We start from the raw sequence: 24,148 nt of genomic DNA, 5'->3' as shown, positions 1-24,148 counted from the left end.
TATTTCCTTAAATTATGTCTGTGTTTGCATGGACCTGCATGGAACTTTACTCTGCCCCCAAGAAGCTGGCCATGAAAATCCCTGCATCACTTCCTAGCAATTCACTTGAGTGAAAACACATTGTGCTAAGATTTTAGAAACATCCGTTGTTAAGGAAAACAAAACTTTGCTTTCTTTGAAGAACTCTCCTAGGGATGAGAGTATAATATAGAATGCCTGCCCTACCCATAAGAGACCCTGGACAGTCATGATCCTATTCACTCCCATTTTATTTGTACCCTTTACAAACTCCTGTGCTGCATTTAAACAATCCTGGGCTATACCAGGAAAAAAACTATTTTACCACCATTCCCATCCATCAATGTTATGGATAATTGTAATGGGATTTGAGGAAGGGGGAGGAAAACCACAAAAAAATCAAGTGAAACTGACTTGTTTTTCCAAGAACAAGGTTCATGGCTCCCTAAATATGCACCAGGAAACACAAAACTAGCCTCCCTTCTTTACTGCAGTTTTAAGTCTTCCCAGCTATATTCTGAACTTCTTTGTCCTACTTTGGACACTGTGGTGAAGCAGGAATGCCAACTTGCTACAGCTTTGTGACTTCATTTTTAGGAAACACTGCAGAGCGTCCTAACTAGAGCCAGGGTAAGCTACAACATAGCAGCTGGGTATCATGAAACTTAAATTGCATGCATCAAGGCATTCCTGCTCTCAAGCACAGTTTACATCATTTCTCTGCTGTATGGTGAGGAAGGAGAGCCCCGTTCTCATCACACAACACAATGCAAACACCTTGCCCATGCAGAAAGGGATCAATCTCCTCCATGAGCAGTTCACTGCATTTGTATGGGGGTGTTTTTGATCACTGCCACTAAGAAGGTAGGGGTGGGGCTGAGAAGAGAGTGGGTGACTGTGTGCTGGTTGGAAAAGCTTCATGGGCTAGGTCTGGCCAATAGTTTGTCAATTCCGTGTCCCTGCTGTAAGCAGACAATTTAGGGCCAATTGGTAAATTACTTCCATAGTGTGGTTGTACTTTTCAACAATCAGTTCTCGTTTCTCCAGAGCGTCTGTACCCAGAGTACTAAATGGTTCAAACAAGACTACATAGTTCAATTCCAAACCAACAGGAAGTGCATGCATCAATGGTGAGAATCGTAAGATGAGGTTGCACAGGAACAGCAGATTCACTGCTGAGGTAATGCAAGGGTAAAAACCCCTGGTGCTCAGATATCAATTAGCTTATGCACCTTCTTCTTTCCACCACAGAGAAAGATATGGCAGGGGCACACCACACTTACCTGTATCATTGCAGTATAATCTTTCCTCCCAGGAAGAACTCTGTAAGGCAAGTGGCCAACTGCAGCAGCCCCACCACACCAGGACACACAGCATGGGCGGAAGACACCTACCAAAGCAACCTTGTTGAATCTTAAGCACATCTGAGGCTCAGTGCCTGGATGGGACATCGCCAGAGATATCCAGGTATACAGGCTTGGAGTTCTGAGTAAGAACTATCCAGCTGGCTCCTGCAACAAGATTCTGCTCCCTCCAAGGCATTTCAAGACCAAAGGAGTTTTACCAGGTGTCATTAATCTTTCAAAGCAGAGATGACAAACTCCAGCTGGACTGTGGCGTGCCCAATCAGATCACACCATACTGCCAATATTTAAAGTCACAAATAAAAGACATGACAACAGACAAGTTGACTTGATATATATTATCAGACCAGCTGATAAGCAGCAACATTATCCCCTTAGGAAAGAGTGTAATAGGATACTACAGTTATTCCATCTAAGAAAAACAATTCCTGTGTTCAGCATCTACAGCAGGTTAAGCACATATAGTTTCTTCCCTTAGTTTTTTATTTTAAAAGTTTTGTTTCAGTAATGATTTTCCCTTCAAACTCTGAAGTCTACATTACAAAATTAAATGGCCATGACTTCTGGTGCATTTATAAAGATGTGATGTTAGTGTGTTGAGTCACTGTCCAAGAGGGAGGGTATCAGCTCATCCCAAAATGGACAAGCGTGGTTTTCATGATGGGGGTGACAAAGACAAGAATTGAGTATGCAAACAGTTTAAATCACCTTAACAAAACAGAGATCAGCAAGCTTGATACAACCAGAGATTTCTCTTTGGTACAATGTTGAAAGGGAGCCCTCATGTGTTGTCTTTGAAAAAAATAATGTCTGTCTGTCTGTCTATTTTAAAAATGAATTAGCAGTCAAGAGATATTTAAGACTGCTCACTCTCAAAAAACCCCCAAGACATTGTGTTATAGTCATCTCAGTTTACATTCACCATTCACCCTTCTATCCATATAAAATGGGAGAGGCAGGGTTCTGTTCTGATGACCAACTGCTTGACAACTATTCCAGACGATATTTCAGTTTTTAAAAAGGTATCTCTGCCCGAGGTTGCAATGTTTGGGAGGCAGAGACAACTGCTGTAAGTTGTGAAGGGAATACCACAGGGTCTTAACCAGAGCTGACATTGCCTCATTTATATATAAGTGCTCAGCATGGATCTGAAGAGATCTGGGTTCAAATTCCTGCTGGGTCACAAGTGCAGCAGAAGTCAGAGAGACACTTACTCACATATGCCAGGAGCGGATTTCTTGTGCTGCTGTTGAATGTGTGACCTGAATGTGTGAACAAGCATCATGTGTGAGGCGATATTTAAATTCTCTCTGTAGGATTTAGATTTTCCCTGTAGGATTTAATCTATAAAGGCTCACTTACACAAGGAAACCACCCACTGACGCTGATTGCTGAAGCTGTGTGATCTAGCATTTAACATCTTCGCTCCCATGAGGCTGTGGTGAGGAAGACTTTGTAGATCAAGGCTACAAATAATTTTGCAGGTTGGAAGTTGCTGTAGAAATTTTTCGTAACCACCACCACCAGTCCTTGTATCTATAAATAGATACAAGTTATTTGCACCTTTGAGGACTCACAATAGACAAAATAAAGACCCACTTGTAATTCAGATAGATAAAGCCACGGGATAATTTTTGGCAGCAACTCTTTGACAGTCTCCCCCTCCCCATACGATTTCTCTCTAAGAACGTGGTTGACAAAGCCCGGCAGCAATCCAATAATTAACATGGAAGGGCCTGTAAACCTCTCCTCTGTATATATTAATCTTTATAAATACAGTAATTCTACACAAAGTGTAGAAAGACATTGTTTGTGAAAGCTTTGTCCTTTCAGAGTGTAAACTTGCTGCCCTCTAGAGTCCTCCAGCTCAGCAGAGGGTTCCATGGTACAAACCCAGACATGGGGGGAAATGCCCTACTGTCAATACAGTATTTCTCAGATGTCTGCCAACCTGACTCAGTCAGGCTCAGCCGCTCCTCCTACAAAACAGGAGACTCTTGTTCAGTTAAAACCAGTCAGCTCAAAATGACTGCATCTGCCAGTTAAGACAAAACGTTAATATCTCTGAAAGGTTCTAGGTCAAAAGATGGTGCATGAGGCAAGTCCAGCTGTTGCCAATGTTGTCAGGGGTTCCTTGGCCAGTGAACAGTCATAGCTCATCCCTTCCAGACGCTGCGTCAAGAGAGGGCTGAGGTGGCAGAGCATCCTTGTTCTGGGCATCTGTGTGGATCTGGCCCTGCTGCCGGGATTTCCGAGAGAGGGCTCTGTCCCAGTCAGTGGCTACGGTCTCATTGTCCCAGATGGTGGATGTCTCTGTGTCGCTAAGGTATCCTGGCTGCCCAGTGTAGTGTGTCGGATAGATCAGCAGAGGCTCAGCAGAGAAGGCTTTCAAGTCTCTAGGTTCATAGTATTCCATGTACTTGGCACTAAAGTGGAGAAAACACCAATGTCAGCATGGCCACAGATACAAAAGGGAGTACAGTGGTACCTCGGGTTAAGTACTTAATTCGTTCCGGAGGTCCGTTCTTAAACTGAAACTGTTCTTAACCTGAAGCACCACTTTAGCTAATGGGACCTCCTGCTGCCGCCGCGCCGCCGGAGCACAGTTTCTGTTCTCATCCTGAAACAAAGTTCTTAACCTGAGGTAATATTTCTGGGTTAGCGGAGTCTGTAACCTGAAGCATATGTAACCTAAAGCGTATGTAACCCAAAGTACCACTGTATTTTAGCACTACACTTTAAAGCCATGGAGATTTTTTTTGTCTTTCATATTTCATAACAGATAGGTCAGAGCTGTTCAGCAGAAAATCACTTCTTCAGTGAACTCAGCCTCAATCTATTAGTAGTAGTAGTAGAAGTAGAAGTAGTAGTATTACTATTATTATTACCCACCCTTCACCCTAAGGTCTCAGGGCAGGCTACTACGATTAAAACACAATGTTAAAAACAGTTTAAAACAACTTAACCATCACAGAAATCAGGTGGGTCCTAAAAATGTACATCTCCACTATCAGAAGCCAGAATAAAGAGGGGCATCTTCAGCATTTGTCAAAAGCTGCATAATGAAAGTGCCACATGCGCCTCTGTTGGGAGGCAGCTCCATAACTTTGCCCTCTCCTGAGCCATCAGCCCCCCAAGCCTCTGAGGGTGGTGGGAGAGCCCCCAGTGGGGCCCCCTGACCATTTCAGCACCAAAAAAGATCTGTAGGGAAGGAAGTGGCCCTTCAGGTGTTTGGGGCCTGAGCTGTTTAGGGCTTTACCACTAACATGAGCACCTTAAATTGGGCCTGAAAGCAAATTGGCAACCAGTGCAACTATTTTAAAACATATGAGATATAAACAAAAACCCAGCCAGCAATCTGGGCACTGCATTTCAGATCAGTTGACGTTTCCAAATCCTCTTAAAGGGCAGCCCCACGTAGATCATATTGCAATAATCCAAACTCGAAATTATCAGAATATGGAGTACAGTGGTCAAGTCTTCTCTGTCCAAAAGGGGACACAGCTGGTAAATCAGCCAGAGATGGGAAAATACTACTACTACTACTACTAAAAATAATAATAATAATTTTTTATTTGTACCCCGCCCATCTGTTGGGCAACTTCCAACAGAGATTAAAAATACATTAAAACACCATTCATTAAAAATGTCCCTAAACAGGGCTGCCTTCGGATGTCTTCTAAACGTCAGATAGTTGTTTATTTCCTTGACATCTGGTAGGAGAGCGTTCCACAGGGCGGGCGCCACTACCGAGAAGGCCCTCTACTTAGTTCCCTGTAACTGCACTTCTCACAAGTGAGGGAACCACCAGAAGGCCCTTGGTGCTGGACCTCAGTGTCTGGGCTGGACGATGGGGGTGGAGACCCTCCTTCAGGTATATTGGGCCAAGACCATTTAGGGCTTTAAAGGTCGACACCAACACTTTGAATTGTGCTCAGAAATTTGATTTGTGCTTCCTCCCCACCGAGGCTGCCTGAGCCTCCAGTGACACTGCTGAATGTCGGAGCCTCTGAAGCTGTGAACCTGCTCCTCCCAGGTTTTGTGGGGATAACTTACCAAGGCTGTGACTTTTTATGTATTATATGCCACATTTCAACATAATAAAGTGTTTCCAATATTTTTTAAAAATGATGTACAGAATCGAAAATGAAAACTGAGCAACAGGTAAAAGTAACATACAAAGAAAATGAAAAAGTAGCATTTCTTAAAAACACTGGAGAAAATAAAAAGTCTGCACCTGGTGCCAAAAACACACCAAAGTGAAAGGGCACCAAGTGTGCTTCTGTGGGGAAATAATACCCCTCCCGCTGTCCCATCATACTTTAATTTTTGTTAAAACCATTTCTAGACTGCATTTCATTTTAAAAAATCCTAAAAGTGGTTAATAACCATTGATTAATACAGCCATGCTAAAACAAATCAATACAATAAAATGTCATGTGGACAGTACAGCATTGCTGTTTGGGGACACCTGGGCAGAGAGGTGTGTGTTAAATAAACCAAAAGAACACACCACCATTTATCACATTTATCACAGGGCACTTGCCTCATGTCATATTTTAATTTTAAAAATTTAACTGACCAACAAAAGGTATCAAGAGGATCATATTACACACACACAGAGAGAGACGCACTTATTTGTCTGAAGTTCTGTTGCTATCTACACTACCTATTTCTTGGTCTTGACTCAAATCAAGTCCTTTGTGACCTACTCCCTTCTTACTCTCACTGGAAATATGCCTGCTTGATAGAAGTGCCTTATCCCCTTTCTTCCCATTCATCTCCTCGTTGTCCCTTTCTCACAAACAGTCCTTCTCTGCATCTACAAAGTCATTCCCAAAGTAGTTGTAGCGGCAGTTTCTGCAATGACTATTTGAGCAGGTAACCTAATAAATGCAATCAGAATTTGGTTGAGTAGCCCAGGTTCCAATAGGAGGCAGATGCTTGCTTACCACAGGGCTATGCAGTATGGTGCAAACCTAGCTAACTAGTCCAATACAACTCAACCAGCACAACTAAACTTACACTGGGTGCTTGTTGTACATGATTGGAAGGAATTCATCAACAGGCAACATCTTGCTGAAAGGTTCAGCTCCTATCAGCTTCCGAGCTCCTTGCAAGGAGAGGGCATAGCCCAGCGTCCAGTAAGAGTAATCAGCTTCCACAAGGTTCATGACATTGGGAACAGCCTTTTCTGGACGCTCCACCTGCATCCGTTTCCGGCCAATGTATCTAGAAAGAAAAAGACAGGTGGTTCTGCCATGGAATTGATATTCCGTTCACATACATGTCACATGTCCATGAAGCTGAACCCAAGCATGTGTGGACCTCATCACTGCCTGGATGGAAAACCACTGGGAGCTCCATGGAAGCTGTTTTTAGCTTTATCAAAGAAACATGGGGATCTAAGAAATAAACAGCCAGTCACACACAGTTCATGACAGTAAGTTCATGTTCTGCTATAAATATTAGAAAGAAAACTCAAAACCCAAGTGAAATTGTCTTAAAAATGAGTTTTGCATCTCCAGACAGGGAAGCCCAGTGGGGCTATAAAGCCCCAGCAAATGAGAGACCAACGTTCCTATTTAGCAGAGGTTGCCTGGTGCATTTCTGTATGAGACATTGGCCAAAACCAATCAGACACTTTCCAATCAGTTTTCACTGGTAGTAAGCAATTAAGGGACTGTCTACAAATAAACTGCTTTAAGTAAAAGGCCAAACTTCATGAAAAGTGTGCCTTAATTTCCAGACTTTGGGGAAACATCTGCACGTGGTAGTCATGCTGGAATCATGTCAATGAAACCTCCTAAAAGCCACCCTCCAAAAGCCACCCTTTTTCTCCACTTTCCTAAAGCGAGAGCTGATCAGTTCTTAGGCATTCTTCTCTCCTATTTCAGTGTTAGGTGCTTTTATAGCTACACCTATGGATCATTTCCAAGCTCCATGGAAGGAAGAGAAGACCTTTCACAGGCAAAATCAGAGAAGACCACTACTTACATGAGCTCCCAGTCAAGCTGGGCTCTTTCGATATCATCCATTAACTTTGTGAGCTTCTTCTTGAACTGGTGCTCAAAGCGCACGTCATCTTCAATGACCAGGACTTTATCCAGCTCCTTGTCTTCCACCTTAAAGGAATAGTTTGTGGGAGGAAAGGAACTGAAATTGACTCTACTTATGGTACCTGGAGCTGTATTGTCTGCTGTGGGACAGCTTGGAACTGTACCAGATGCAGAACCAATGCGAAATTCTTTTAAGCTGCATCTGTGCTACACATCCATCTACCTGTTGCAACATTATAATTCTTATTGATTATTTTGAGGCTCTGAAAGTGACATAAAGGGCCAAGGGGGTGGAACTTTCAAAGCAGGTGACTCTGTGCCAGAAGTAAATTGCTTTTGCAAATAATTCAGCAATTTCAAAAGTAAGATTAGATGTCAACATAACATGTCAATAGTTGTCAGCTGATTATGCCAAACCCTGCCTCCATCTGCCACCATTTTGTTACTGACAGGCATCTAATTTTCAGTGCTCTCAAAAGACTTCCCCATACATCCCAGGGTAATTACAATCAAGACAAGCAGTTAATAGACTTCACCTCCTTCCAGATATAGTAGTGGCTAAGAAAACAGCCAATCTCTCCTCTAGTCAGCACCCTTGAGGAGTAAGGATCCTGGTAGCCAGGAAGCATGTCTATGTTGAGCGCTTTCAGCTGGGTTGCATTCAATGCTCTGCAAGGAACGAGGGTTAAGTCACCTAAGGATAGGTTTTCAGGATATGAAGAAAGTCAATGCATGCAGAAGAATGAAGTGGTAGAATGGACTGCACCAGTTTAGACTCCAAGGATAACATCATTTAAATTCTCTCTTCTGTTAAAAACTCTCTGCCAATAGAAAACCAGCAGTGGCAATGGCAATAACTTTTCTATTTGCAGGATATTTTTTTACCTGGATGAACCTTTACAAGTAGTTACCCCACCACCTCCCGCCCAGTCATTTCTTCCTTTCTAGTCTGAGAGCTTTAACAAGATTAATCTGCTGTTGACATGGCCTTGGATTTGCTAATCAAGAGTATTGTGTGTGAAAGAAGAGCAAATCTCAGCATATGATAAGGTATCTGCTACTTGACTTGGAGCCAACGGCAAGAAACCTGCTGTCAACATCCTCTTTAGAACAATGGTCTCTTGTGCAACTATAGAAAGCTTTGGGTATACAGTGGTGCCTCGCAAGACGAAATTAATTCGTTCCGCAAGTCTCTTCGTCTTGTGAGTTTTTTGTCTTGCGATGCACGGTTTCCCATAGGAATGCATTGAAAATCAATTAATGCGTTCCTAGGGAAACCGCCTTCAGACCAGGTCCGGGGACAGTCTGTCCCCGGACCTCTTCTGAAGGCTGGGGACGGACGGACAAGGGCTTTTCTTCCCACCCCCAGCATTTTAAACAACCCCGGGACAGCGGAGGACTTCTCCGCTGTCCGGGGCGATCTTAAAATGCTGGCGGGCGGCATTTTAAAATCGCCCCGGGACAGCGGAGGACTTCTCCGCTGTCCGGGGTGATTTAAAAGCCCCTGGGAAGGCAGGCAGGGGGGACAAAGACTTTTGCCCCCCGCCAGCCTTCAGAAGAGGTCCTGAACCTCTTCTGAAGGCGGGCGGGGGGCGAAAGTCTATGCTCCCCCCTGCCTGCCTTCAAAAGCCGTCCGGGACAGCGGAGAAACACAGCGTGTTTCTCCGCTCTCCCGGGAAGGTAGGCAGGGGGGAGCAAAGACTTTCACCCCCTGCCCGCCTTCAGAAGGTGTTCCTGCCCCGCCGCCCGGCTTCGGAGCATCGTTCCGAAGCCGGGCGGCAGGGGGAGGCGTTCCCGCCCCGCCGCCCGGCTTCGGAGCATCGTTCCGAAGCCCGGCGGCGGCGGGAGGTGTTCCTGCCCCGCCGCCAGGCTTCGGAGGAGGTCCGAGGACAGTGGGGAAGACGCGCTGCGCTTCCCCGCTGTCCCAGATATTTCCCTATGGGCTGTCGTCTTGCGAAGCAAGCCCATAGGGAAATTCGTCTTGCGAAGCACCTCCAAAACGGAAAACCCTTTCGTCTAGCGGGTTTTCCGTCTTGCGAGGCGTTCGTCTTGCGAGGTAGCACTGTATTAAACTGTCTTGACAATTCTACTTAACAACTGCATTTCGATTAAGAGAGGTGGATTTAAATACAACAGGTACAGGAATCTAACAGCAAAAATTTCCCATGGAGGCTCCCAGGGAAATATGGACTATGCAAACAGCCCGACAGCGCTCCATTTCTCCAGGGGATTGAACTCATTAAAATTTGGTTCTACAATATTCTAGTTCACAAGCTATACAGGAGTATCAAAGAAAAGGCCAACTTGAGAATTTTTTGTGCATCAAAATATACTGCAGATCTCTGAGAGCCTCTTTGCTCTTACAACCCCTAAACAGTTTAGATAACCTGTAAGAGTCAGGATAACCTGTCCTCAGATGCGCCTCTCCTCTGTGCATCTGTATGAACCACTGATCAGACTGGATGTAGGGAGACCAGGAGTGGCTTCTTCGGAAAACCGGGAATTCTGCTCTGTCTCTCAGTGACCAGCTGCTCCAATTTCCCAGTTCAGAGACATGCACCAAAACTGACCACACTCAGCAGAGGCTAGTTGAAAGGCCAGAGCAGCTGACTCATGCAGAGACTTCATGCAGAGACCCTCATCTGTGGCTCAGAGAAGCCTTCCTTTCTAATAGCACACTAGTACTCACTGGCAAATCACACACTCCATTTCCGCTAGCCATCTAATTCAAAGCACTGAAAACAATCTAGTGGGGTTGTCAGGGCAGAATGTTCAAACTTTGCATCATCCAGTGTTTATAATTCACAAATGGCAGCACGTTAATAAAAAAGACAAAATACCATCTACTCACTTTCCATCCACAGCTTCCACTAGTTTGACTGCAATTTCCTGCTCGTACAAAGTTCGCAGCATTCTGTCCCGCCTGTCTTTCCGGCGCTTGAGGTTGATCATAAAAATCTACAGAGAAAGAAGCCAGGAGTTTCAGTGCAAATCTGAACAAGGCAATGGGACATTTGTGTGGCAGAATTGAAAAGTTTATGGCTGTTTTTTATCAACATAATCAAAATATAATCACCACCTAAGAAGTAAAAAAAGATTGTTCAAACAAGTGTAAAAGTAAATTTGAAATGGAAAAAACTGATAAGAACTCAAATAAATTGGGAGAAGAGTTGATAATTCTACACTTGTACATATGAACATAAGGCACTGCCTTAACTGACTCCTCCCTCACTATTATCTACACTGTGGCTGCGTTCCCACATAATGCTAAGCCATGTGGTAATCATGGTTTGCTCGACGAATAACATCACCTTACAGACAAGCAAGAAAACAAACTATAGCATGTTTCCCCACAGCTTGGTTTTGTTTTCCAGCTGTTCTTTCCTCATGACTTTCTGGCTTGATGAGTGTGTGAGCTAGGAAAACAAGCCATAGTTTGCTTAACACTAAACCAGGGGTCAGCAACCCTTTTCAGCTGTGGGCCGGTCCACTGTCCCTTAGACCATGTGGCGGGCCAGACTATATTTTTTTGGGGGGGGGAATGCACAAATTCCTATGCCCCACAAATAACCCATAGATGCATTTTAAATAAAAGCACACATTCTACTCATGTAAAAGCACGCTGATTCCCTGACCGCCTGCGGACCAGACTGAGGAGGCAATTGGGCCGCCTCTGGCCCCGTGGGCCTTACTCCTGCACTAAACCATAGTTTTAAAAAGCCAAGGTTTGTAAACCCGCAACAAATCCTGGCTTCACTTTAGTTTGCTGACAGAAATCAAGCAAGGGTTAGTCTGCCTGGATGGGTTTGCATGTTCAAACAAAGCAAAGACTAAGCCAACCGCCAAGACTAAATTAGCTCTGACTCAGCATTATGTCAATCAGGTAAATGTCTGGCAGCAGCTGTCCAAGATTTCAGGAAGTTCAACCTGGAGATGCCAGCGATTAAAACTGAGACCTTCTGAATACAAAGCACATGCTGTACTTATGAGGTATGGCCCTTCCCCAAGATGCGCATGCATTTTAGTTATTCCGGTCTTCTGCTGGGACTAAGAACACATTGGCACCTACTTTGTCTGAACTCAAGGTTTATCCTACTATTTTTTTAAGCACATACACACACACCACCACCACTAGTAAACAGTGGGTGGAAAAAGTTTCCCACCTAGCCCAAGCAAACACTGCCTTTTAAGGCAAAATGATCCCTGAGCACATGTGCGCAGGTCCTTGGGATGTCCTCCTTGCTAAAGGCAAGAAAGAACAAGTGCAGCCTTCAAGTATTGGGCGCAGAAACAAGCAGACAAAAATAAAACCAGCTTGTGCTCCAGCTCTTCCTCCAAACAGGACACAGATAAATAAGGCTGGCAAATAATGCAGCCACAAATCAACAACATATTTTAAAACACAGGTCAGGCAGGCAGGATTGGCTCCAAACATAGTCTATCTGTCACAAAACCAGGCACTGTCTCTACACTGAATTATACAAGCCATGTAAACAGAGAGCCATCAAGGCTGGAGAAACTGGGCACAGCTCCTTCAGGGTTGAGGACAAGTGCCAAGAGGCAGATTTGCATCAGTTCCTCCCCAACTGCTCAACAGAATTCAATGGTCCTGTGGGGGGTGCTGTTATTCAATGCACAGAAGATCTCTGAGCTTTCTTTAACCCACCTCCTTGTACACGGAGTTCTTCTGTGTCGGTGGTTCTTAAACAGTGGGTCTGGTTAGGGGTGTGGCACGAAGACCCTATGAGGGGAAAACTCCTGCAGGCAGGAGGTGCATTCTCCCCGCCATCCTCTAATCAGCTATCACCTGAATAGACTAAAAAACAAACTTACCCTCACCCAAGCCAATGAACTCTCAATATTCCACACCATATTTACAGATGCCATATCATGCTTAATGCCTCATAAGCACATCAGGATTTGTTAAGAAGGCAGTTCAGAAAGAGCGACTGCTTAGTTCTTATGATAATCTCCTTGTGTGACTTTAGGAGGGAGCTAGAGATGCCTTGTGCTGTTCCATTCTTAATGCCAGTACAGGATGGCTACAATTTACAGACACAGATCTCTGCAGAGTCACCTGTGGAATGGAGGAGTGAGTCTGGGTTGTGGGTCCCAGAAGGTGACATTAAGATGGTGTGGGAAGAACCTGAATAAAAGAGCCTGAGAATCACCATTGTGGCCCCAGGGATGAGCTTGCTTTGTGTCTATTATGCAAGCTAAGAAAAGCGTACTCTCAGTAGTATCGCGTGAGGTAAACTGTGACTTTCCAGATGTTGCTAGTGACAACTCCCACCAACCCCCTGCACTGGCAAGGGGTGGTGGGAGGTGGAGGCCAGAAACATCTGGAGAGTCACAGATTCACAAAACCCTGATTTAAACATTTAATGTGATCTCATCACATTATGAGTTTCCAAACCCCAGGTAAACCCACCTAGCTTCAACCACACTTTAAGGCCTGTTGTTACAGCCATGGTGGCTTGGAGCCTGATCAAAACTGTGTTCTCAGCCCAATGCCATGATCTCTGTTTTCAGCAGAACTGTGGGATACACACACAGCTTTGCTGATAACTGTGCCAAGATAACTAGAGATAGTGCTAACAGAAGCTACTCGCACAGGTTTGGGTGGTGGGTAGGGGGGAACTTTGTTTAACCTCTCTTGCACCCACCAATTATTGTCTACAAATTCTAAGCTGTCCTTATCCCCAACCACATCTGGGCCCACTTGGAATTCTAACACCCAGGTGGGGATGGGGTGGAGAGAACACCACAAAAACGGCTGCTGGGTACCGTATTTGTAAAGGAGAGTGGCTGGATGAAAGAAGCAGCAAGAACCATCCCTCACAGCTCCCCATATATTAGTGTGCATGACGGAAACATGGATTTGAGAGCTGCACCGTGCTCTTGTAAAATGTAGCTCTATCCTCTAGAAAACTGTACAGTGGCACCTTGGGTTACGTACGCTTTAGGTTACAGACGCTTCAGGTTACAGACTCCACTAACCCAGAAATAGTACCTCGGGTTAAGAACTTTGCTTCAGGATGAGAACAGAAATCGCGCAGTGGCGGCACAGTGGCAGTGGGAGGCTCCATTAGCTAAAGTGTTACCTCAGATTAAGAACAGTTTCAGGTTAAGAACGGACCTCCAGAACAAATTAAGTACGTAACCAGAGGTACCACTGTATTCGGTATTAATTGCCATCTTCCCAAGGAGAAAGAAAAAGACATTCAACATCTTATTTTCACATGGAGTACCCCAGGCCATAGTTGAAAGAATATGCACTGTGCTTTAAAACACACACACACACACACACACACACAACCAAAGAAAAAACATACAAAAAGCTTAAGTAGCAGCAATGGTCCACTATAAAAAAGTCCCGAAACCCCAGTAGGGGAAAAGTTTTATTAGGACCATCTAAAATGTTGCACAGCGGGAAGGTAAACGGCGTTTCTGTGTGCTGCGCTGGCTCGCCAGATGCGGCTTGGTCACGCTGGCCACGTGACCCGGAAGTGTCTTCGGACAGCGCTGGCCCCCGGCCTCTTAAGTGAGATGGGCGCACAACCCTAGAGTCGGACACGACTGGCCCGTATGGGCAGGGGTACCTTTAAAATGTTGCACAGTAATGACAGATTGAAGAACAAATATAATACCATAGAAATATGCAAAAAATCAATGTTTAATTGGTTTTCATTATTTCCTTGCCTATGTTTTTAGCAATCCTTGTTTTTATTTGTAAGCCTCCTTGAGTTCCATCAGGGAAAAAGGAGGAGTATAAATAAATAAATAAATAAATATAATAATACATATCAGACTATAGCTGACTTTTTCAAGCCATTTAGCTTAAGTCTGCCATAACCGCTTATTGGATTTTGCCCTGTCCCTTTTCACTCCCACAGAAGTAGGCATGCAAAAGCAGACATTTTCCTGTTACCTCATCAAATCCCATCTTGTCTGGGTGCTTTGGAGGAACTGTGACCTGCTCTGAAGGCTCAACTGGAGGTCGGTCAACTGGAAGGGATGAGAACCATCAAAACAGGTGAAGGAAGAGACCCTTGAAGTTTGCTCACTTCTCATTGGGGGGGGGGGGCAACTCACTTATTTAGTCTTGCTCCTCTATTTAAGTGTCTTTCGGGTGACAGTCATAGTATGCTACTGCTTATTACATATATTTAAAAGATCAAAAGCTTACCAATAATAAAACACAGGTGTACTTTGTTACAAAAGCAAAGTACCACTTGGTTCTCTCTGCAATGGAAGATCTTGTTGCAAACCTGGACTGTATCTGCAATGCAAATGGAGCATCTGAACTACTTTTGAAGGATATTCTGGCTGGGCAGATTCCTAGTTCTGGTATCCTAAAAAATGTATCTGATACAATTTGGTATCATATCAGTATGGCACATATTGTTATTCTGAGGGCCCTCCCTGGGAAAGTCAAATTCTAAAATTTGGCAGCACTGCTAGTTAATACTAATGGAATTCCCTCGTAACTGGGATTTGCATATACACTTCAAAATTTTGGTTTTAGTTGTGGCATCAGCCCTAATTAGCATTAACCATGGTTAGCACTGATGCAGACTTTACTTTTTGGTTCAAGACTATTTGAAAGTGAGGGTGGGGGAAACTTGTGCTGGGGGAGCCCCTAAGTCCAAGTCAGAAAGCCAGTTACTTACCAGACTAGGTTCAGGGTACTGATAATGGTGTACGAAGCTGGAACAACGATACAGAAAAGATGGCTTCATCCCCAACAGCCCTTTGCCCCAGCAGGAGAGGGCGTCCAGGAGAGGCCATCCTATCAGGGGCCCAAAGCCTGAATCAGGCCTTTAGTTGGCTGCAACATCCTTTTGGAACTCCCTCGCATTGCATATCAGACAGGTAGGTACTTCCTTGTTGTCTCTTTGGTGCCTGCTAAAGGGTTTCCTCTTTTCCAAAAGTCTTATAAAAAATTATCCCAGTTGGTACCTGTCTTATATTTGATTTGATTGTATATATGAGCTCACATTTCTAACAGTTTTTAAATCTTGTTTTAATTATTTTATATATGTTTTTATATTATAATTCACTTTGGGATGCCACATGGGAAGATATTCACAACTGAAATAAATAACAATGATAATAATTTGCAATTCCTTAGTCAACGTTGTAAGAACTCAGATTAGGTACATCAATATTTTATTTTATTTACTTCATTTGTATCTGGAATGTAAGTATTTTGAAAACGAAGACAGCAATTAAAATCCTAACTTTTTTTATTAAAAAAAATCCTTCCTCTTCATAATTAAGGAAGACAGACTCTGTTATGATCTTATCATCATTATCTAATCTCTTCTCAGTGCTTGGCCTCACAGACCTTTCTTGGCAGTGGAGGCTCACAGCTTAGTCCAGTTGCCCCACTGCGGCAGCATCCTAAGGCAAAATGGCGACTGCTGGCGGGAAGCCTCTCTTGACAGTGTTGCGAAGTGTGCTTTTACTTACTCATTGCCTCAGTCAGAACATGAACAACATTGTCAGCCTCTTCCTCCAGCGTCTGGTGAGGTTTCAAGGGCACAGGCAGGAAGCCATAGTGTTCTCTGTTGCAGATGTACATCTGGATGTCTAGGGATAGCGAGAGAGGGGAAGGCATGAGCAGGTGGGCAGGGGAGTCTGTTCTCCCTGACCCCTTTCAGATTGTATTTTGGATTGGTCCTGCAGGCAGAGCGAGAGCCTGACTCCAATTAATCCCTCCCAATCAGTACAATACAGGAGGCTGCGTCTCCCGTCCCATGTAGTTGATTGACAGGATGGAGAGCCATGGGGGAAGGGAGCCAGCAGTATCTATTGTTTTCTCAAGCATCGAATATATACTAGGCACTGAGCATTAATTCCAAAGCAGGCTCCTACCTATCAGCTATAATTCAGATTAAAAAAATGTGAGTTAAGGGGGGGGGGGTAGAAGCAGCTTTGCATTGATGGGAAGAACTAAAATGAACTAAAAAGGAGTTATAGCAATGTCTTTACAGGAATAATGCTGAAAAGAATTAAATGATTGAAAAGATCATTATGAAAATATACAAATGGAATAATGGGGAAAATTGTGGAGTGTGAATTTGAAATTTACTGATTGTATATTATTAAAAGAGAGTTATATGAAAATGATGTACAGATGGTATATTACACCTGGAAAAAAAACAGCAAAAATGTATAAAACAGGTTCCAACAAATGTTGGAAATGTAAAGAAAAAGAAGGCACTTTTTCATATGTGATGGAACTGTAAATTGATCAGAAATTATTGGGATATGATTTATAATGAAATCAAGAAAATGTTTAAATTGACTTTTATTAAAAGACCAGAAGCTTTTTTTATTAGGCATTTCAGGACAAGAACTGCCGACAGAAAAGAAGAAATTATTTATGTACGCTACGACTGTGGCTAGGATGCTAAAAGCCTGGGGTCAGCATACTTTTTCAGCAGCATCATAAGGCAAAATGGCGACTGCTTTTTCAGCAGGGGGCCGGTCTGCTGTCCCTCAGACCTTGTGGGGGGCCGGACTATATTTTGAAAAATATAAATACCCTGCAAGCCGGTCCCACAGCTGCCTCCGGACCTGGAGGAAGAACGCACTCTGCACGAGCGGCCCGCGTTGTTGATGAGCAGCAGCCGCTCCCTCGGCCCGTCCCTGCGGCGCTCCCAGGTGGTGCGCGCCATGCGCTGCAGCCCATCATCCAAGGCCAGGTTGGCGGGCAGGCTGCGTATGCGGAGCGCCTAGCAGGCGGCGCACAGCTCAACCTCCAGCTGCTCTAGTGTGGCCGCCGAGCCGGGCACCAGGCCAGCAGGCGCGCCAAGCTCCAGCTGAAGCCCTGCGATGTGCCCATCACAATGCCCATGGAGCGGCCCAGACCCGCCGCCCATCCACTGGCCTCTCTGTCCATGGCTGCGCCAAGTTTACCTCAGCCACGGGTGGCGAGGATTTGGATTGGCTGCAGGAACTTCCTGAAGCCAATCCGAAACTATGCCAGCGTCGCCGCCTGCCCAGAACCTGTGCCAGCATCACGGAAGTCAGTCCCAATGCGGCGAGGCATCCGCAGCGGGCAGGGACTGACTGAGCAGGCAGCAGGCTCCGCAGGCCAGATTTATGAGCCTGGGGGGCCGCATCCGCCCCCCGGGCCTTAGTTTGCCTACCTGTGTACTAGCCCAAAGATGGAAAAGTGAAGAAATACCAGTCAGGGAAGAATGGATACAAAAACTAATGGAATACGCTGAAATGGCGAAATTAACAGAAAGACTCAGAGATAAAGATAATAGCGAATTTTAAAAAGAATGAGAATAATTTATGTTGTATCTACAGAAACAATGTAAAGAAATAGACTCACCAGCAGGGTTTGAGTAAACATTTACAATTGACAAAAATAAGTATAAAAGCTATGAAGGTGATGTTTAAGTAATAAAAGATAACAATAATTAATACATAATTTATATAGAGAATTCATATGGAAGTATAAAAAAGAAAGCAGGGGAAGCCAATATTGGGAAAAACCAGAAGAGGAAGTCGAGGGAAGTCCAAGGCGGGGGGGGGGGGATTGGGGGAATGTTTTCTCCTTTTTGCATTTTGATGATTAGATATGTTGTAATATGTTGTAAAACTTAATAATAAAAAAGAAGAAAAAGCAAAGATTATTATGAAAAGGACACCATTAAAGAGGAGGAGGAGAGTTTGAATCACTAATTAGAGGAGAACAAGGGGGCTCCAAGGAGGCTTGTGTGGCCAACTTGACCCTGGCGCCAAGGAGAAAGCAGATTAAGAGGGAAAGAGCAAGCAAAGCTACATGAGTTGCAAGGGCTTGATTGGTTAAAAAAAATTAGAAAAAAGCATCTCAGATGAATTGTGGAAAGAAATATTTACTTCCTACACAGCTTTCTCACCTTGTGGAAAAAGAAAATTTTAATAAGATGTTATATAGTGTCATCTTCACACTGTCTAGCAAAGTTATACCCCAGATGTCAGTGGAATGTGTTGGAAATGTGAGGAGAAATTGCAGACTGTATTCCTGTTTGGTGGATATGTGAGAAGATTGAGAATACTTAGGAAAATATCACTAGGTATATATACAAGAAATGAAAGGATATCACATACATATGAATCTGCCACTAATAAGTCTTCTATTGGGTGAGATTACAACACTGAAATTTAGCTGGGCTTTTTAAAACTGTGGCCAAAGTACTGTACTGACAGCAGCCAAATGGTATAATCCAATAGTTCCAACAGAATGAGAATAGGTGGATAATATTTGGTGTGTAGCTGGAACGGCAGGCAGAGCCACCCAAAGCCGCTTGCATTGGACTGGGGGGAATTTGGACTGGGCAAAGGTGTATCTCGAACCATCCCTGCTGGTTTCTGTTGGCTCCAGCCACCTGCAGGGTGATGTCAGCAGACTTGTTGGTGTCCTGTGACTTCAGACCAAGAATTCTGCCCATGGCAAATTCAGGATTACAACTGAAAGCGTACTGAGGAGGAAGCAATAGCTAGTACTGGTTCCTTGTGCAATGCACATGTTTGAAAACCCAAGTTTGCCTTCACTCGTTGTTCAGCCTTCACATTTGTGCTTCAATAGAACAAGATGTCAAACTGCCGTGCTACCAAAGCACACCAGGCTCAATGAAGAATGTCATAACCAGGTGCAGGATTCAGCCCAATGTTATTAGCTATGCATTAGGCAACAGACCCAGCTCAGCACATCACTGGAACACAGGCCCCTTGACAGAGACACTTGGGATGAGACCCAAAAGAAGAGACAGCTGAAGCTTGTACAGTGGTACCTTGCGTTACATACGCTTCAGGTTACATACGCTTCAGGTACAGACTCCACTAACCCAGAAATAGTACCTCAGGTTAAGAACTTTGCTTCAGGGTGAGAACAGAAATCATGCTCCAGCGGCGCGGCAGCAGTGGGAGGTCCCATTAGCTAAAGTGGTGCTTCAGGTTAAGAACAGTTTCAGGTTAAGAATGGACCTCCGGAACGAATTAAGTACTTAGCCTGAAGTACCACTGTATTTTTTGCCACACCAGTTAGACAGTGAAACCATTGTGTGTGCACATGTGATTCTCTCCTGAACATGCGCGTCCCTTCGTTAGTTGGCATTTGAGCCTGCTGTAGATCAGGAATAGCAGCCCTAATAGGAAGCAGAAATTCAGGCTACACAAAAGCTGACTTCCAATGGGAAGTTCAAAACAGATAATTCCAGCTCTTACCGGCCCTTCCCACCCTGCTTGCACCAGAAGTCCCTTTGTTTCGATTTTCCAGGAGAGGGGAATCCAAGCTCAAAAACTGAACATTTTCATGCAGACACAATCTGCTGAGACAGCTACAGCGGCACAGATTATTAATAGCAGAACTCCCAAGTATTGCTTTTAGAAGTGTGGGGTTGCCTGTGGAAAGGGCTGTTGTGCATTGGCCCCATTATGAACTCTATTTTCTAAGGCAACCAGCTGACTACGATTCTTGCCAAACCACAGTTCAACTGCCAGGTATCATTATGGGGAATGGGTGAAAATATATCTTGATGTGAAGGGATTTAATCCATTACTTGCACATCCGGCTCTCTCATTCCCCAGCCTCAGGCCTGCTTTCCTGCGTAAAACTATTTCCACAATCATTGCAAAGCAGTACTTTTCATCCTCTTTAGTAGTATCATCTCCTTTCAAGTAATTTGCTTTGTTTTCCTTTTCCCTCTCTACCCGCTTTCCTTTTCCCTTGAGCCTTGATCATAAGCCTGTGTGCAGCATCTTGCTTTTAATCTCTGTAGGGTATTCAATAACATGTTAGACCTTTTATAAGTCTGCTCACCCTCATTGGTGGGCGGTGTTGTGGCCAGGCCGCAATTTGTGATCCGACAAATGGCAGGCCAGATCGCCTGGCGGCCAGCTATTGGCCAATGCCGGAAGCTCTTGGACAGGTGTTCTGCTGGCAGTGAGCCCAAACAGCCAATGGGGACGCTTGGACCCGCTCCCAGGGGTCGCTGAATTGTGGCCTGCCTAGAAGTCTTTCCTGCCTTTTTTGTTGATCTCTGGCAGACCCCCCCTCAATCTGTTTGCTGTTTCTTGTGCTTTGGCCTTGCTATGGACCAGGTCGGCCACAGTATTAACAGGGGTGGGCAGGAAATTTTCCATTTGGCAAACTGGCACTGGCCATCTGGTTTTTGCCTGGTTTTGCTACAACTTTGTTAGGTGGTAAGGCACTGGGTTAACCTAGATCTTTGGTGAAGAGGAGGTTGCAGCCTCTGCCTGCCCCTCCTTTAGGAAAAGGGTATCCTATTAAAAGGATCCGGGAGCAGTGGCTTCTGTCCAACACCCAGCTAGGGCCATACCACTCCTCCAACGGGGGTCCTGCATTCTCTACTGTAACCAATAAGGGGAAGATTGCCCTTGAGTTGTCGCCACTGCCAATCGCTCACCCACCTGCCACTCCTCACCTGCTCACCACCACCACCAAACACCAGCATTCTCCATCAGTCATACATGGAAAAATATGGCAGGTTGTTTGCTCCTTTGTTTAAGGATCACATAATTAACACAGGACAATTATGCTCCTGCTTAATGGTTCAAAGTGAAACCCACTAGCTACAACTTGTGAAAGGATTGGCTGATCACCACACGGTCCCTTACTGTTCATGCACAAGTACAAAAGACGCCACATGTATACTGCCATTGTCACTCTAAACACTCTTAGAGTTCAGGGTTTTTGTTTTTAAAATAGTAATACCGGAAATTGTTTCTCTTCGAGTTGTCACAAATAGGTAATTTAAACCCTCCCTGGATTCACTGCATTCTCCAATCCGTTATTCATAGAATCATAGAGTTGGAAGAGACCACAAGGGCCATCAAGTCCAACCCCCTGCCAAGCAGGAAACACCATCAGAGCACTCCTGACATATGGTTGTCAAGCCTCTGCTTAAAGACCTCCAAAGGAGGAGACTCCACCACACTCCTTGGCAGCAAATTCCACTGTCAAACAGCTCTTACTGTCAGGAAGTTCTTCCTAATGTTTAGGTGGAATCTTCTTTCTTGTAGTTTGGATCCACTGCTCCGTGTCCGCTTCTCTGGAGCAGCAGAAAACAACCTTTCTCCCTCCTCTATGTGACATCCTTTTATATATTTGAACATGGCTATCATATCACCCCTTAACCTCCTCTTCTCCAGGCTAAACATGCCCAGCTCCCTTAGCCGTTCCTTAGCCATTCCATAGCTAGTTCAGAAGTCTACCTGCTTGTCGACTTGAGAAGGCAAAGACAATGATGTCATCAAAGGTCCAGGTATAATCCTGATGTGGGGGATAAAACACCAGTTTATCCGACGCCTCTTTTCTCAGGTCAATCAGGAATGTGGAGTGAACCATTGGGACTGCAAAGCAACCAGTCCTCTTCCACTCCCTGATCAGGGCATAATCTGGTGTTCTCTTGTAGTAGCCCTAGAATAAAATGATAGTACAAAGCTCATTAAAACGAGAATCATTTCAGCTAGCAGCAAAAGCCCACAATCTGAAGGTACACAATCTGTAGCACTGTCCAGATCTAGAAATCCAATCGCCTAACAAAAGCCTTGCAGCACCTGTTTATGTTAACTTGTTTTATGCAACACTTTTCAGGTGTAAACAATCCATGCCCCAAAGCAGCTTGCAGAAATATAAAAACAGAAACATCAGTAAAGGAATTCATACAATAAAAAAGAAAGAGCACCAAAAGTCAGACAAAAGGAGCTAGCTAAGGCTAAGCACATACTATCTGTTTTATTTTACCCCATTTAAAATAATTCTTGGCCACCTTAAAACAACCCACTCAAAAAACAAACCAAAAACCAAAAACCTCAGTCAGCCAACCAAACCAATTTCTACAGCCCCAGAGAATAAAACAGCCCTCACGTGACACTGATAAAGAATAGAGTTGGCATCCTGTTGGTAGCCTGTTCCAATGTGGTGGTGAGAGTACAATAATGTCAGACCTCTTTAGATTTCCACCTCACATGGTAAAAAAATGTAACAGAGGGAGTTTGGTTAGGGTTGCTACCTTTGTTGCAATGTTCAGAGCCAGAAACCTCCCCCCTAAATAAATTCACACTTGACTCAAATTTTAGTTTGGTTTTTGGCAGAATTTAGGCCACAACTTTATTGATTACAGAAAGTGGCTGGTTGCATAGGCTCTGGTTCGACTAGCTCCCTGCCATGCAGGTAGCGCTGGCCCAGGGCACCAGCATAGCTCAGCCAAGGGTGAACACTTGGATGGGCGAAAAGTCGGGAACAGACTATGTCCGCCACCCAAATGCCCCCCTGGACTCAGGCACGGGCACAACCCCCTCTCAGGGGTTGACCAAACCATCAAGTCTCTGGATTCCTTTAACGGAATACCCTTCACATAGGGATGGCGAGAGCGTTCTCCCATCCCTATCACCTGAACCAGAGCCCATCCGCAACCTTACAAGTTGTGACGATTTGCTACGTGGCAGGCGAAACCCTAATGGCAACAGCCCATCAGCCAAGTGGGGAAATTCCTACCATGCCCCTGTCCCAAGGACACACGATGGCATAGCAAGGTCAATCACGCAAGCCCTAAAAGTAAGGAGAGGTGGGCAGGTGTTCCCAACGCATGCACCAAAAGAGGAAGCTCTGGGTCACGTGCATGGGTCCCCTCGATCCGTTTGGACTGCGCCCCATTGGCCAGATGGAACTCAACATCGAGGGACCTACTAATCAGGTATTGTGGCTGAACAATCTTACCCACCCACAACACCAGGTCTCACCGCAACACGTGCCCTCTTTGAGGGAGCACACAATGTCTGGCAAAATACATGACAGCGTTGGGATCATTTTTTCCCCATCTGGTACTGAAGTGACTTCAAAACAATCCATTACAATCTGTTGCAGCCTAGCAGGATGGCCGCTCTAGAATTTGTCCTGCGCGCACGCACACACACACAAATTTGTAAATGTGCCTGTGCTTGGCTACCCGGAGCTTAAATATATGACCTTTCACACACCCTTTCAAGCACATGCATTTGGCGAGGATCCCTAAACTTGGGAGGGAGGGAGGGAGAGAGAGAACCTGAAATACAAAACTGTATCAATACAGGACGTAGCATTTTCCACTGGAATATGGGACAATCTTGTATCATACAGGACAGGTGGCAACCCTAAATTTGGTTGATAATTTTAATACCTAGGCAGATTTGTGCTGGAGGAGGAAGCCCTTGAGGTATCCAGGTCCTAAGCCATTTAAAGTGTTATAAAGTAAAAGCAACATGAATTCGGGCTAGAAACAAGACTGGGAGCAAGTGCAGGTGGTTTCAAGGCTAGACAGAAGCATAAAATATATCCAGTCCTTAAAAGGTAAAGGACCCCTGACAGTTAAATCCAGTCACAGACTACTCTTGGGTTGTTCCGCTCATCTTGCTTTCAGGCCAAGGGAGCCAGCGTTTGTCCACAGACAGGTATCCGGGTCATGTGGTCAGCATGACTAAACCACTTCTGGCACAACGGAACACCATGACGGAAACCAGAGTGCATGGAAACACAGTTTACCTTCCCACTGCAGCGGTACCTACTTATCTACTTGCACTGGTGTGCTTTCAAACTGCTAGGTTGGCAGGAGCTGGGGCAGAGCAACAGGGGCTCACCCCATTGCAGGGATTCGAACCGCCAACCTTCTGATCAGCAAGCCCAAGAGGCTCAGTGGTTTTGAC

General features: G+C 44.8%; 2 protein-coding genes across 4 annotated transcripts in view; both read right to left on the bottom strand.

Annotated features, from left to right (window-relative positions):
- DARS2 (aspartyl-tRNA synthetase 2, mitochondrial) overlaps positions 1–24,148 on the bottom strand; it is a 1,012,941-nt gene that overhangs the window by 265,303 nt on the left and 723,490 nt on the right. The window lies entirely within an intron of this gene.
- Positions 1,706–24,148, bottom strand: part of COLGALT2 (collagen beta(1-O)galactosyltransferase 2) — a 67,796-nt gene continuing 45,353 nt past the window's right edge. For all 3 annotated transcript variants that reach the window (XM_083507110.1, XM_083507111.1, XM_083507112.1), the window contains exons 5-12: positions 21,680–21,884; positions 15,917–16,036; positions 14,373–14,449; positions 10,293–10,399; positions 7,978–8,110; positions 7,380–7,507; positions 6,408–6,614; positions 1,706–3,808 (exon numbers count right to left, since the gene is read on the bottom strand). In XM_083507110.1, coding sequence (XP_083363236.1) covers positions 3,532–3,808; positions 6,408–6,614; positions 7,380–7,507; positions 7,978–8,110; positions 10,293–10,399; positions 14,373–14,449; positions 15,917–16,036; positions 21,680–21,884 — 1,254 coding nt within the window. In that variant the 3' untranslated portion in view covers positions 1,706–3,531. The remainder of the gene's footprint in view (positions 3,809–6,407; positions 6,615–7,379; positions 7,508–7,977; positions 8,111–10,292; positions 10,400–14,372; positions 14,450–15,916; positions 16,037–21,679; positions 21,885–24,148) is intronic.

Source organism: Podarcis liolepis (genome assembly GCF_965112155.1).
Source record: "Podarcis liolepis genome assembly, chromosome: 6".
Classification (NCBI taxonomy): domain Eukaryota; kingdom Metazoa; phylum Chordata; class Lepidosauria; order Squamata; family Lacertidae; genus Podarcis; species Podarcis liolepis.
Note: the sequence above shows the minus strand (reverse complement) of the source record. Positions and strands in the feature narration are given on the sequence as shown.